The sequence below is a fragment of the Lactuca sativa genome, chromosome 5 (assembly GCF_002870075.4).
Source record: "Lactuca sativa cultivar Salinas chromosome 5, Lsat_Salinas_v11, whole genome shotgun sequence".
Classification (NCBI taxonomy): Eukaryota; Viridiplantae; Streptophyta; class Magnoliopsida; order Asterales; family Asteraceae; genus Lactuca; species Lactuca sativa.
In genome coordinates, this window is record NC_056627.2 from 20661659 (window position 1) to 20676855 (window position 15197).

General features: G+C 35.3%; 1 protein-coding gene across 3 annotated transcripts; it reads right to left on the reverse strand.

The window, feature by feature from the left end:
- Positions 1 to 10927: 10927 nt before the first annotated feature.
- LOC111914856 (uncharacterized) lies at positions 10928 to 14958 on the reverse strand. 3 transcript variants are annotated; one of them, XM_052764140.1, is made up of 6 exons: positions 14605 to 14745; positions 14121 to 14225; positions 13738 to 14007; positions 13478 to 13651; positions 12932 to 13367; positions 10928 to 11777 (listed from the first exon to the last, which is right to left on the reverse strand). In XM_052764140.1, exons 2-6 carry the CDS (start codon positions 14124 to 14126, stop codon positions 11212 to 11214), a joined length of 1452 nt encoding a protein of 483 aa, XP_052620100.1. In that variant the 5' UTR covers positions 14127 to 14225; positions 14605 to 14745; the 3' UTR covers positions 10928 to 11211. The 3 variants fall into 3 exon arrangements, with proteins under 3 accessions (XP_052620100.1, XP_052620099.1, XP_023766331.1); XM_052764139.1 differs by lacking the exon at positions 14121 to 14225 and having other exon boundaries at positions 13738 to 14004; positions 14605 to 14958; XM_023910563.1 differs by lacking the exon at positions 14121 to 14225 and having other exon boundaries at positions 14605 to 14958.
- Positions 14959 to 15197: the final 239 nt, after the last annotated feature.

Below are 15197 nucleotides of genomic sequence, written 5' to 3' on the forward strand. Positions count from 1 at the left end.
TTATTCTCAAGTTATTCCAAGTTGTTTTTGGTGTTGTGTGATTCCATTTGAGGTGCAACACTTGGGGTACTAAGCTCTTAAAGGTTCAGGACTTCAAGCTCCATCAAAAGGTATGTCATCTAACTAGGCTTTGTAGTATAGTTGCTTCATATTATGCTAGTTAGGATTACAACCTTGGAATATCAAATATTTGCATGTATAATAGAGAAAACATAGATCCAAGGTTTATAGGGTTGTATGTACACCATAGGAGTGTTAGAATTCTCAAAACCCTTCAGTGTCACCATGAAAGGGCGCCACATGGCATGGTCGGGAGCCGCTTCCTCTGAGTGACACGTCGACGTGGCCCCACAATAACGTTATACATGTCTCTATAAGATTGTGACACGTGTCACCTTCTAGAAGGGGGCGAGGTGGGCGAACGGTGACGCAACACGTGGCAAAAGCCCAATGGAGCCACCCATGCCCTAATGCGCCTCACGCATACCTGGAGTGCACGACGTGCAAGGTTTTCTTACCTATAATTAGCCCGTTTCGTATAAACTTTCAGCTCAACACCCCTACACACTTTCTCTCTCGAGCGATCTTACCTTTTAAGCCATTTTTCTCTCGTTTCTGAGCTGCAGCGAAGCCCTGCGACACCCCTGAGTGCTCATTTGAGTAATAGCCTTCGAGTAGGAGATCCTGAGTTAGTATTGTACCTGCTTAGATTCTAGTTTTCATCAAGAACCTTTGTAATTTAAGCTACACTTAGTTCATGTTAATTTTAACTTTTAATCATAGTAATAATCGTTATTATGAATATATAATTAAGGTTTATTTGTAATTCCAATTCCTTATAATGATTGATTTACTTATAGGAGTGATATCTAGGTTGGATTTAGTGATTTGTTTAAAGTGGGATTTCCAAACACTATACTCTGTATACCAAATGGAGAGCCTACCTCCGATACATTCCTACCTGGTTATTCCTTATTTAGATTTTGAAGAAGACTTTGGGATTGTTGATGAATCTAAAACCTTAAGATAATAGTTTCATGAAGTATGAAATTAGACTAAGACTTTAGCGTTATGTCCATCTAGGTCTTTTGGAAAAGGGTGTAAGGTGAAGCTCTGCCCAATTCACCAATCACTAAACACTTTGTTAAGTGAGTGTCTGGTCCCTTTTATGAACACGATTTAATACAAGTATTAATTAAAATATTAAATATTTGTTGGAAGTCTTATGTGAATTATGTGCTTATTGCATGGATTATATATTAGGATATATAACGTGTTATGTTCGAACTAGATATGGTTCTATTTTATGTTAGGATAAACATATAATATTATATAAAAATATTTAAAGTAAAATTGCTGAGAAGATAAATGGTTAATAATACCTAATACTCTTATGGAATATATATATATATATATATATATATATATATATATATATATATATATATATATATATATATTCCATAAGAGTATTAGGTATTATTAACCATTTATCTTCTCAGCAATTTTACTTTAAATATTTATATATATATATATATTGGGACGTCCCTATTAAACAATTACAGCTTAGGTCCTTGCACTTTTAATATATATATATATATATATATATATATATATATATATATATATATATATATATATTGGGACGTCCCTAGATTATTCTAGAATCTTTATCTAGTTCAACTATTAAACAATTACAGCTTAGGTCCTTGCACTTTTAATCAATCCCAAAATTAATTCCAATTAATTTATGATTAACAATTAATTAAATAATACTATTTATAATTAGTATATTAAACTTATAATATATTAATAAATTATTTATTGCTATTTATTAATCTTATAATAAATCAATAAATCAACGTCTCTCTCCAAAAAAGTCATTCTGTCAATTACTAGTTTTGAGGGCAACCCAAAAAGAGTCTTCTTTTAATTCAAGTATATACCAATTTAGTTATTGGCTTAGTCACCTAATGCAAAACTTCTTACCCTTGAATCCCTCGTGAATTCCTTGCTCATAATCTTTCACGGGTTACATCTAAGTTCTTACACGGACCTCTCTTATCTTATCCCTCTCAAGGAACCTTTCCCTATCTCTTTAAATCATACATGTTATGAATTATCGCAAGAATCACCTATATATATTCCCCATGGGAATCGTCTATCTCTTTTCCCCATAGGGACATAATATCATTCCCTAAGGAATCTTAATCTTTGTCCCCGAAGGACCATACTCTTATTCCCAAAGGAATGATCATATTGTCCCTGAAGGAACCTCTATCTCATTCCCAAAGGAATCATTATCTTGTCCCCGAAGGAACCTTCTATCTCTTGTTCTCTTAGAAACCATATATTTTTCCCTAAAGGAACATTATATATATATATATATATATATATATATATATATATATATATATATATATATATTGTTCCCGTAGGAACCATACTCTTTTCCCTGAAGGAACCTTATATATCTTGTTCCTGTAGGAACCATCCTCTTGTACCCGAAGGAACCGTAACCCTGTCCCTGAAGGAACCATAATCTCGTCCCTGAAGGAACCATAATCTTGTCACCGAGTGAACATATATCCTTATGTCTCATCAAGAAACTTTCTAATCTTTATCCTCTAGTACTTAACTCAATAAGTACTCAATCTTATCCATGTCTAGTATCATATAGCATTCTACACAATACTAATGATAGCTAGACATACATATCTACTCTTATGATTACATGGAATGTAATAATCTTCTATCTCTTCCTCCTGTCTCTTAGGTATTCACAAACACCCTTGTTATCATCTATCCTTACATAGGTTTATATTACATATAATCATATTCTTTGATCATCTATTCTTAACGTATACCTCACGTTACCCATATTCTTTCTTTATACAACTTTGTGTACTTTAGTTATACACACATGCTCAGATACATGATCTAAAGTGTATAACCCCAAGTACCTAATCTTTTTTAGGATTGTAATTTATATAAACATAGCTTTTTGTTATCTAAGTCATGCTCGGATACATGACTCATACATATAACATACATGCATGCATATAAATACATATAACATAATTAAAGGAGAGTGTGAAAGATAAAATTCACCTTGTTAGTTAGTGAGGACTAACTACCCTTTCTTCTCTTCTCTACCATTGATGCATTTTGGATCCATCGCCTACTCTTGGGCCTATTCATATACATATATAAGCTTCTCAATATATGTCTTATCCCACTAAGAGCTTAATGGTTCTTAAGGTTAGAATGACCTGTTAATGGATCATAATTATATATTTCTATAATCTAACTATTCTCTCATCCAGTTAATGAATTAAGCATCCCACAATAACTAATTCATCATAATCTAAGTCTAATGTATCAATTACACATAATCACTAGTTAGGGTTTTAAACTCTAACTCTCATTGGATTGATCCCACTCATAGGGTCACATGTCAAGCTTGTTTAAGGCATCTAAATACATTCTTTATCACTGCTAATAAGTTTTTCATAACATAATTTAACTCTATTAGCTCAATTCTTCAAATCATCATTTAGACCTTTATAGCTTAAGCTTTCTTCCTGAAGTTTAATCGCCTGTTCCCCCACCTTCTTCTCCGCTACATATCTTTCATAGAGCTATACATGTGTATTTCTTGCTAAAAACGTTTGGGAAAAGCTGTCCTCCACCACTGATCCCGTACCCTAATGATCCCTTGAAGCACCGTTCTCCCAAAATACCACCACAAACTATTCCTCAACTTTTGATCGGAGCTTCACAAAGTGACCTTCTTCTCTCATTCTACAACGCCTCAACTTTCTTACCCGACGATTTTCTTGTAGAGTTTTTTATTTCAGTTTACGCTTTTTCGATCGTTTTGTCTATGTCTCCTTGTAACATTGTAAATCAAATATTGTATTTGAATAAAGATTGGTATACATCAAAAATCCTTCATTATTTTTATTTAATTTCTTTTTTAGTTACTTTGATTGTTTCTTTCTCCCAATTTCATAGTCTTTGTTCGGTTTTTTTTTTCTGATTTTTTTTCTAAGGTTCTGATCTTTATAATCTGATTTATCATGGGTAAAAAGCTATGGAGTTTTTGACATCGTTCTTTTGTTCATCATGGGGCCATCAAGCAATTAAACTTCAATCTTTGGTGGTGTACGTCAGGTGTTGGATGAATTGCCTATGTGATGGTCTAAGAGCTTCATCCATGTTGATTCGGCTACTAAAATTAGGTTTGCTAAAATACAGTAGTTTAATATAGTCTTTATGGTTATGAATGAAGAAAGATGCATAAGGGAATTGGGTTTGGCTCATTCATGGCTTTCGTGAGGGGAAAAAAAGGAAATGACATTGAGACAAAAATTAGCGATTTTCAGTTCTATGGAGTGTTTTGACTGACTCTCATGAGGGGTACTCTTTTTTATCGTTCATATCTTTTCTCTCAAGATTCTATGGCCAAAGGTTACTAATTTTTTTTGGTTCTTGCCACAGTTTCCCTTGCTGCCTTGCATCACTGTTTCTCTTGTCTGGATGGTGAAAAACTTGATGGGGATGACGATTTACGAGTATTAGAGCTTTAGATTCAGAAATTTTCTTCTTCCCTTTTCTTTTATTTTCAAATTTTGTTTCAAATACTTGGAATAGATTTGAATTTGGTAGGTTTAAGTTTGTAGGTGTTATGTAGTGGCTTCGTTCATCACTCTTCCTCTGATATAAGTCTTTCTTTGTTTTTTTAGCACCTTAAGTATCTCCACACCGATATGAAGAAGTTCATCAAGTCATAGTCACAGTCATAGGTATCTATTTCTTTACCTCCTATCCCTTGAAATTTTTATTGATGTTGAAAAATTTATAGTAACTTTTAGGGTTCATTTCAAGAGTTAATAGTCACTATGTACTATTCATAATGTTTGTTCATTAATGGTTATTAGGTTAGACCTGGAATCTCCCTTGACATAGAATTGAGTTTCGATTTTTGTTATAATCCTCAATATTCAAACATTGACTGCTTGTATAGTTGTTGATAGTAGGGCTATAGAGTTTATCAGGTGAAGAGTGTACAGAGTGGAGAGGATGGTCACTTATTGTATGATTTTTTTACTCTATTTGGAATTGATGTCACTAATCCAGATACTTCACAATATCACTAGATCCCAAAACAAAAAGTTTATTTTACAACAAAAACCACAAAACTTAGAAATAACTATTTTTTACCAAAAAAAAAAGCAAAACAGAAAGGACCACCTTTGAGCTAAAACATGAGATGAAAGTTCTTTTACAAGTAATAGAACTACAGGGGAACAAAGACAATATATTTGACCATAGAGAATCAGGGACACAATGAAGCTTAGGTACTACTTTTCGTGTATTTTTGGATTTGGTGGCTAATAAGGTATGCTTTTTTATCTTCCATTTTCAAGAATTAGTGTAACATCCCAATTTTCAAGACCAAAAATTTCATTTTCGATTTAACAATTCATAAAACAAATTATAGAAAACATCAACGAGTTATCTCCTTTCATAAAAACCATAGATCATGTGTCTCAAAAGCATGTCATAAGATAATAATGTCAGAGTATAAATCCCAAGAATCTCATATGCGGAAAATCGTGTGTATGATGTGTTGCTACCATGCCGGCTCCTTTCCCTTCGAAGAAGAAGGACCTGAAACAAAAACTGAAAACTGTAAGCATAAAGCTTAGTGAGTTCCCCCATCGTACCACATTCCATACACTAAACCTATTGTCAGGCATATCTGGGTGTCTGGCCTACCCTGTTGAGCATATATGGGTGCTCAACCTACCCTCATCAGGCATACCAAGGTGCCCAACCTACCCCTTGTCAAGCAAATCTGGGTGCTCAACCTACCCTGCCAGGCATATCCGAGTACCCGACCTACCCTCCGGTTTATTTCAACCGGCTACAGGGACTATTTCACCCCTAACACTACCACATAATAATATAGCATAACTTACTGTCAGACATATCTGGGTGCCCAACCTACCCTATCGGTTTATCTCAATCGGGTCAGGGGACTAGTCCCCTTCCTACCACTATCACATAATATCATAACATACTAGCAAAAATAGCATAACATATAGTGGTATACCAGACAATTATCACAAAGACAATCATCTCTACTATAATCAACTACTAGTACGCCGGCATTGGTGCCTTCGACCCACTCCTACTAGAAGGTAACTCGCCTCAAATATCGCGTAGTAGCTAAACAATCCTCGACTCTGAGATCAACTCCTCTCAAACTCCTACATATAAATATCTCCTTTATTTACCATTTCATGCTCATAACCAATTTAAGGGTCAACTCTGGTCAATGGTCAAAGTCAAAGTCAACATCCTGGTCAAAGTCAACATCCTGGTTGACTCAACTCGCCGATTTGGTCCATCAACTCGTCGAGTTCCATGATCCATAAAACTTTGTAAATCTCGATCCTACTCGTCGAGTTCTTTCATGAACTCGTCGAGTTCCTCCTCATAACACAATCGGGACATTTCACTCACAACTCGTCGAGTTCCTCCTTAAACTCGTCGAGTTCTTCAATCTTCAAAACCCAAAAACCACATCCAATTCACTGAGTCATCTCCTAGACTCTACGAGTTTGCCCAATCACAGAAAAGGTTGGGGAACCATGACCCAACTCGCCGAGTTGCAAGAACAACTCGTCGAGTACCCCTTGTCAAGCATATCTAGGTGCTCAACCTACCCTGCCAGACATATGTGGGTGCCCGACCTACCTCCAGTTTATTTCAAATGGCTACATAGACTATTTCACCCCTACCACTACCACATAATAACATAGCATAACATACTGTCAGGCATATCTGGGCCAACCTACCCTGTCGGTTTATCTCAATCGGGTCAAGGGACTAGTCCCCTTCCTACCACTATCACATAATATCATAGCATACTAGCACAAATAGCATAACAGATAGTGGCATACCAGACAATTATCACAAAGACAATCATCTCTACTATAATCAACTACTAGTGCGCCGACATTGGTGTCTTCGACCCACTCCTACTGGAAGGTAACTCACCTCAAATGTCGCATAGTAGCTGAATAGTCCTCGGCTCTGGGATCAACTCCTCTCAAACTCCTACACATAAATATCTCCTTTAATTACCCTTTCAAGCTCATAACCAATTTAAGGGTCAACTCTGGTCAATAGTCAAAGTCAACATCCTGGTTGACTCAACTCGCCGATTTGGTCCATCAACTCGTCACATTCCATGATCCATAAAACTTTGGAAATCTCGATACTACTCGTCGAATTCTTTCATGAACTCGTCAAGTTCTTCCTCATAACAGAGTCGGGACATTTCACTCACAACTTGTCGAGTTCCTCCTTGAACCCGTCGATTTCTTCAATCTTCAAAACCCAAAAACCATGTCCAACTCGCTGAGTCATCTCCTAGACTCGACGAGTTTGCCCAGTAACAGAAAAGTTTGGGGAACCACGACCTAACACGCCGAGTTGGTGGAACAACTTTTGAGTCACCCATAGTCTAAATCCATTCAGTCGTTTCCAGTTGGGTTCAATGCTTCCAAACCGTAGATTTGGTCCCCTAAGGTCGATATATCATGTAAAGTTACTAACTTTACGTCCATACATGGGTTATTTAGCTCAAAAGCCCCTAAAAGGTGGTTCACAAGTTGCATGGGACTCCCATGGACATAAAGTTGGCACCTTTATGTCATGGAGTCCCTCGACGGCTCTAGATCTGAAGGTTCTTTCCACAGGGGACATCCAAATCCCAAAGGCCACCATTATTGAACCAAAACATGGAGAAAAAACCCTAAAAATAGATCTAAACACTCAATAAGCCAGGTAAGAGCTTTATACCTCAGGTGAACCAGAAATGAAGCTCTACTTCTGGATCTACTCTTCTCCGTCACTTCCTTGCTCTTTCCTCAAGTCTCCTCTTCTTCAAAACCTCAAGAAAGTACCAAGAATGGCTCAAAACACTCAAAAACGTATTAGGGTTTTGTGGCTAGGTTTTGGGACGATGGAGGCTGCAAATGAGGCCACCCTTCGGAGATTAAGATGCTTAAATAGGGTGCAAACCCTGAAAATTGGGGTTTCACTCTGGCAACCCTACTCGTTGAGTTGAGGCTTCTCAACTCATTGAGTAGACTTCAATTCCCATGTCCAAAATCCGTTTCTACTCGACGAGTTTGGGGCCTCCAACTCGTCGAGTCCCTTTGCAAAAATGAATAATTTGGTTTAAAATACATACCAGGATTCGGGCGTTACAATTAAATTAATAATAGATCTTGTATCTTTAATATATAGTAAAAATTGTTGGATTATTCATGTTTGAAGCTTATGGTTGCTGCTACCTTGGTGTTTCTATGTATAAGACCTGCAGAGAGGTTGCTATTCTTAGGCAACTACCATTGTTGTTGACTGTACCATCAATTGAAATTATTGGTAGAGATTCATAAAGATGATATTGATTTATTTTCATTAGTTTCTAAGCTTTAATGATACTTTTTATAATCTAACCAACAATGAATGGCGTATTGCAGATAACAATGTCTACAGTTAGAGAGTGGGCTGCTTTTGAAGGGAGTAAACTTTCACAAGTTCTATTTATTTTCTAAATTCATTATGTGTACGTGTTTTTACCAAAAACAACCACACTTTATATTTTTTTTCATGCTTTTGAAGTTAATGCATCATTTTCAGGTTTTTGTAAATTATCTTGGAAGTGGAAAACATTTACTCAAATCACTTCATCATCCCTTCTTCATTGACGCGGGTTTTTTCTGTTTCTCTCCCTGTCGTTTCTCAGGATGCGATTCAACTTTTGCTTTCATCGGTTGTTGATGAATCCCCAAAGGCATGAGATTGATTTCCGAAATTACAGGTTAATTGATTCAATTTCTTTGATTTTTCTTTAATAAGGGTTCTTACAATCGTGTATATAGGTTTTGTTTTTTGTTGATTCGGAATCAACAACGGTGTTTTATTCGGTAATAATGAACTCATTTACGGTTACATGGGTTTTCTCTTACACCGAAGGGTGAACTAGGCAATAGCTATGTAGAAGACGGAACCTGGGATAGAAATGAGTTTATCTCACCATTGCTAGGTAACAACTATTATAATCCAACTCATGCTTTCTCAACAAAATTTTGTGGGTCAGAATATACAAAGTTGTTTTTAGATGTTTTTTTGTGAATCAATTTATGTTGTTGTAGGTGTTTGGAAATCTTCATAAAACATGGGATCCATGGTAATATTTCTTTGGGAAGATAACGTTCTTTCTTATTTTGAATTATGCATCTAACATGTTTGATGAATGTTTTCTTAGAACATGAAAGTCTCATGGTACAATATATTAAAATACCATTTGTTTCATCCATACACTACTATGCAGGTATAAGGCTTACCTCACTGATCTAATCATTACATTCCATTTTGAGTAAATAAAATGTGCAAACTAATTAACAACTTTGTGGGTAAAAGCAATTTCTTCTTTGTATTATTCCATTTCTGTAGCTATGGAAAAAAAAACAGTTTGTAAAAAGTAACCTGTTGTTTTTTGATGCCAACATACCTAGAATATAGATATGTAAAAAGTAACATTTTTTTGCTATTTTTTACATTTCACCCATCTAAAAATGGTATGTACATTCAAACACTATACATCCGAGATGGAAACAATCCATTATTTAAGGTATAATCACTTAACCCCTTGATTATCTACTAATTAACAATGTATTCAGTAGCAAATCAATATTTATATATGTATATCATTTATCTAATAAGGAAAAAGAATCTTATTTAACTAATTTGTCAAAATAGATGTCTTAACTTTTTGATTGATGAAAAAAAGAGCAACAACACGTAGGTGCTTATTGCTTCAAACATGTAACTTCACTAATTGCAACAAAAATATTATCTACAGAAAAGTTCCAAACTTTTAAAAAAAGTTCCAAAAAAGTCCTAAAAAAAAATTTTAAGCAGAAAAGTCTCACTTTTTGAGAAAATTATATAATCTGTTATTTGTTGTTGTTCAAATATAAAAAATGTCTTTTTTCGTCGATTTAGGCAAAATGTTATATAATCGGGATTTTTCTATTTGAAAAAAAAAAAAAAAAAAAAAAAAAAAAAAAAAAAAAAAAACTTTACAACTTTATTAAAACTTTTTCCAAAAGTTTGAGACTTTTCTATAAATCTCCCTAAATTTAATTTGTGTAGGAGGCACTACTCAAATGTTTGACATGCGATGTTCTGAAGTAATATGGAAAAAATTTCAAAATTAAGGCTGCAAAACAACTGTTTGATGAGACTAGGATGCTATAATAAACTTAAGTAGAATGCTATAATATGTAAATTTATGAAAGTACATTTCTATTTCTTGATTTAGCAAAAAAACATTCTGCTTTGATATATTGACCATCCAAACTCGTTAAACAAATCCATGAAATTTCGATGGAAAAAAAAATCATTTTCCTCGATGAATATTGGAGAAAAGGATTATTAAAATAAACGATGAGCTCTTATCAAGATACTACTGTTTATCAAGTTAATCTGGAATTTTTGGTACAAAGTTGTCGGCACGCAGTAAAGATGGTTTTTACCTGATAAAGAACATGACTTTAAATAATGGCTGTGAAGCACCTATGCTCTTCCTGGTTCCATTCCGTAAATTGATACCATAGCATCATAGTTTCTTCGAGAATTCATTGCATTAGTTTTTTATATCTTTAGAGGGTTATGACATTGGGAGCAATTCATGACAGTAGATGTTTGTTTGTGATATTAATAAACTTGATGAATAATTTTCATGACGAGTCATGTTGATGTATGTCCCAAGAAAAACACGAGCCTATTAGATGTCTTAACTACTTGATTTCACCTCATATAGTGTTGGTTAATAAAATGGAATCAAAACGGAGTTGTAAATTTGAATGCACGAAATTACAAGTCAAAGACAACATATGTACATGATCATAACAGCATTCGAAAACATGCACCACAACAGTTTAAAAACGAAACTAGAAAAGCCACCACCACCACCACCCTAAACTTGTTATGACATATACAGTAGTAGCAAAACAAGTAGAAGCCTTTTTTCATCAAACGATATAATAAAAGTAAATGTAAAAGAGATTAACAGCTAACCTTACTTACCAGTTACCACCCTCTCCAAAATCATATCATATCCTAAAAGTTGTAAAAGAACTGTGGTAAAGAAGCGATCCTTGGAAGATTAAGCAGCAAATCACCAACAGAATCCCTTCTGGACATTCCACTATTCTTCTTACTATCATCATCATCATCATCAGCTTCATCTTGAATTACCAATCCAGGACCAGAAACAGAAACAGGCTTTGATTCATGTATTACACTTTTCCCATCATTTTGATTGTTGGTTTTAGGTTCGAGGTCTTGAAATGTTGTGGGGTCCTTTTGTAAGAGACAGCAGAGAGAGTTGACTTTTGACATTACGGATTTTTCATCGGATGTGGATGACCCGTATTGGGCGTCGTTGAACAGACATCGGCTGATGTCTTCCAGGATTTCTAAGCTTTCTTTCTCTTCATGGGAAAGTGGGTGGTTGCCTGAGGTTCGTTGTTCAGTGATTCTGTTTTCAATGTGATTTACTAAATCACTCATTGACATGGATGGGTGGATCCCTGGTACTTTGATTTGGTCCCATCGGTCAATACCACCTTTTAGTCCTTCAGTCCCAGCTCTTCTGATTTCCTCAATTGCTGACGTGTCCATCACTGCCATACAATTATATAATATACTTTTTGGTTAAACCTCACGTCACTTGCTATTATTGAATATTGAGTAATGACACACTCAGCTTTCCACCCAACTCTACTTATCAACATAATCGTTAACCTTTTCAAAAAGATATTTTTTTTTAAAAAAAATAATTAAATAACGAAATTATCCTTATCCATGTGAAATGTTATACAAATTCCCCTTTAGATATAATTTGCCCTTTTGTAAGCATACGTCATATGTTACTTGACAATAACATTTAGTTATATTAATATGTTACAAAAAAACCATAACTATGTCCAGTTCTTTTTCGAAAACATACAAGAGGATAAAACTATTACATATATGATTATTTTAAAGAAAAAAAAACGATGAAAATTTTATAGAATCGTTACAAATTTACTATTTGATATGAGATATTAAAATAATATAAAGAGTGAATTACATTTTTGGTCCCTTTGTTCAGAAAGTTTACTTTTAGTCCCAAATGGCAAATAGTTCCTTCTTACAATTTGGGTGCCTATTTCTGATTGTCGTCCCTATAGGAGTATAGTCCCCAAAACTGAAAGAGGAAACTATTGAAAATATAATTTTAAATAAACTAATGTGCCAAAATAGTTGCAACATTGCAAAACGAAACTATTTGGGACCAAATTTGAAACTTTGGAACAAACTCACGAACCAAAAATGTAACTTACTTTAAAATAGATTACTTAGTCAGAAATTAATAAAGAACTGAAGGTTAAATATAATTAGGGGAGTAAAATGAAATATTACTGAATGTAGGGGTTAACTGTATAAATACAAAACCAAAAAAAAAAAAAAAAACATTTCGTATATACTATTTACTAAATAGCAAGTGGTTGACAGAGATTACCAAAGAAGTTATCTCTTCCAACAGTAAAAAGCACTTTAGTAGCTAATTCTAATATTGATAACTTTTGAAAAAAAAAAAACTCTGTTGTTGGTTCTACAGAGAACGATTAGGTTAGGTTACCTAAGACGTGTCCCACCTTTTTAGGTGAGACAAAAAATTGCAACTTTTTTTTTCATTGATATCATCTCGGTCTGAATGATAGTGTGTAAAAGTAAAACACAGTAGAACATGTTATGTGATGTGTAAGAAAAGACAAAAGGGGGATTAATTTACCTGAGCTGGGTGAAGGTGCTTCACGAGAGAATTCTGCAGGGCGACTAACAGGATCATGCAACTCACTCCTGGAAGAAGAAGACTGACCTCCCCCTGAAGGTGAAGCTCTTGTACCTAAATCAAAGATGCCACTGGTAGGTGCTTCTCTGTGTAAATCATATTCATTGGATTCATTTGGCTCATCAAACACTGAAGTCTTGGGTTCAAAGTATGGACATTCCAATTCTATCTCAACTTGCTGACTCAGGAAATTAAGACGAGGGTCACATTGAATGAGCTTTTCAAAGTGCTTCCCTAACAACCCTTGTGGACACTGCAGATAATGACGCCTGTGTAGGCTAGCCTGTCCACCTGTAAAATCTGAGGTTGCTTGCCATAAAGTATGCTTTCTTGGCTGAGGATTCGTTTCTCTGAAGAACAGAGGCTGTCTTGTTAGCTGCACAAAAAAAACATACCAACAATCACTTCCTTTAACATCATCGTTTGTCATGATTATATATATAAATTATATATATAGATGTGAGAGAATGAAAAATAGTTAATTACCACTACATCAAGAGTACCAGGGCCATCATCTGGGTAAGTTGCCTTCAAAGCCATAACGTCAGACCATTGAATTTCAATCTTGTTCTTGAGACCTCCATCAAGAACTTCCCACACGAGTTTATGCTTTGCAAAGTAACATTTAGCCACCAGGTCTCCTTCATATCTTGATTTGTACTATAAAACAATAAAATGTTTGTCAATCACTCAATCTCAAGCTTTTGACTCAAAGAAGTACACAGCCATCAGAAAGTACAACTAACCTCCCAGGTACCTATCTTGAGAAGTGATGCTGGAAAGTTTGAAGCCTTCAGCTTATCAGTAGCAGCAGCAGAAGCAGCAGTGGTTTTGTTAGCTTTCTTAGCATCAGTTCCAATCTTAGAAGAAGAGTTCCCTTCAGCAAGCCTCATCTGAATTAAATCCAACAGAGATGGACTCTTACGGAGCCTCAACCCCAATGGACTTGGTTCATCCAAAGGATTGAATTGTGCTGGTGATACAGGAAAACTACCCATTCCAAAATCCTCCTGCTGCTAGGAAGAACCAAGGAATAAATCAATTTACAATATATTGCAAAAGTAAACAAACCATCATATAAAGAGGCCGAAGCAGGAAATTGGTTACAAAGATAACACTAGAGATTTACAGACATCCGAGATTGACTACTTCTCCACCTCCTCCTCCTTTCATAGAACTAGAACTTTGAATTGTGCCCTAGATTTCCAATCTAATACCCGACTATTACCTGAGACTATTACAGAAGCATTTATCAATTTGCAACGCTTAAAAACACAAAAGCACCTTCCATCAATACTAAATGCTCCTCGCTTCTGAGAGCATCACAATTTAAGATTGATGTCTATGTTGAGTATTTGCCTCTTTTCGCTCATACTATCGGTTTGAAAAAACTACCGGTTACTGAGAACATAAAAGTAGTTGAAAACAGATGAAACCGCTTAAATCTCACACATCAAAAGTACGACCTAATTAGTAAATATTCTAGGCGAGAATTGTTTTTATCAGCATGGAGATCCATGTCATACATAACAGCGCGATTAAGACTTGGATTCGATGCACAAATTTTTATTTTATTCTAAATCAAAAAATTGGCAGAAGAATCACAAAATAACCTTAGATCGCTTGTGCAGAGGGACTTGTTGTTCATTATAAAGAGTAGATTCCTCTGGTATCTCTCTCTTCACCGACGCCATTTTTCCACGCTGCTGTAACTGAGATTCCGGCGAAACCATGGTGCTTTTCATCAATTGAACCATCAAATATTTCCGATCAACTTCGCAAACCTTGTCGCGACTAATATACGGTTCCTTTCTTATCTTTTCTTCCGGCGGCGAACACGATGAGCTAGAACTGAGTCGACTCGATGAAACGGGCTGAGTTAGAATAAGTGGCCCTTGTAGGAAAGCTGTAACAAAAAGCCAAGAGTATCCTTCTTTTAAACGACAGCGCATTTCGTCAAGTTGGGCCGGTGGGTAGGTTGATTTTTACGCGCTTACACCACTGTTCTCACGTGCGCCCGCCCTTGCTACAGTAAAAATTTGCAATATACACATTACCCCCCTGTGTTTATATACACATTACAGTTTTGGCGACTGCTTGTTTAGTAAAATACATAAAAAGGGACATTTACACAATTGACAATTTGGTAAACCCCAACTTTATCATAATAAAATATACTCAAGTGGGTATGGAGATCCGTAAGTAA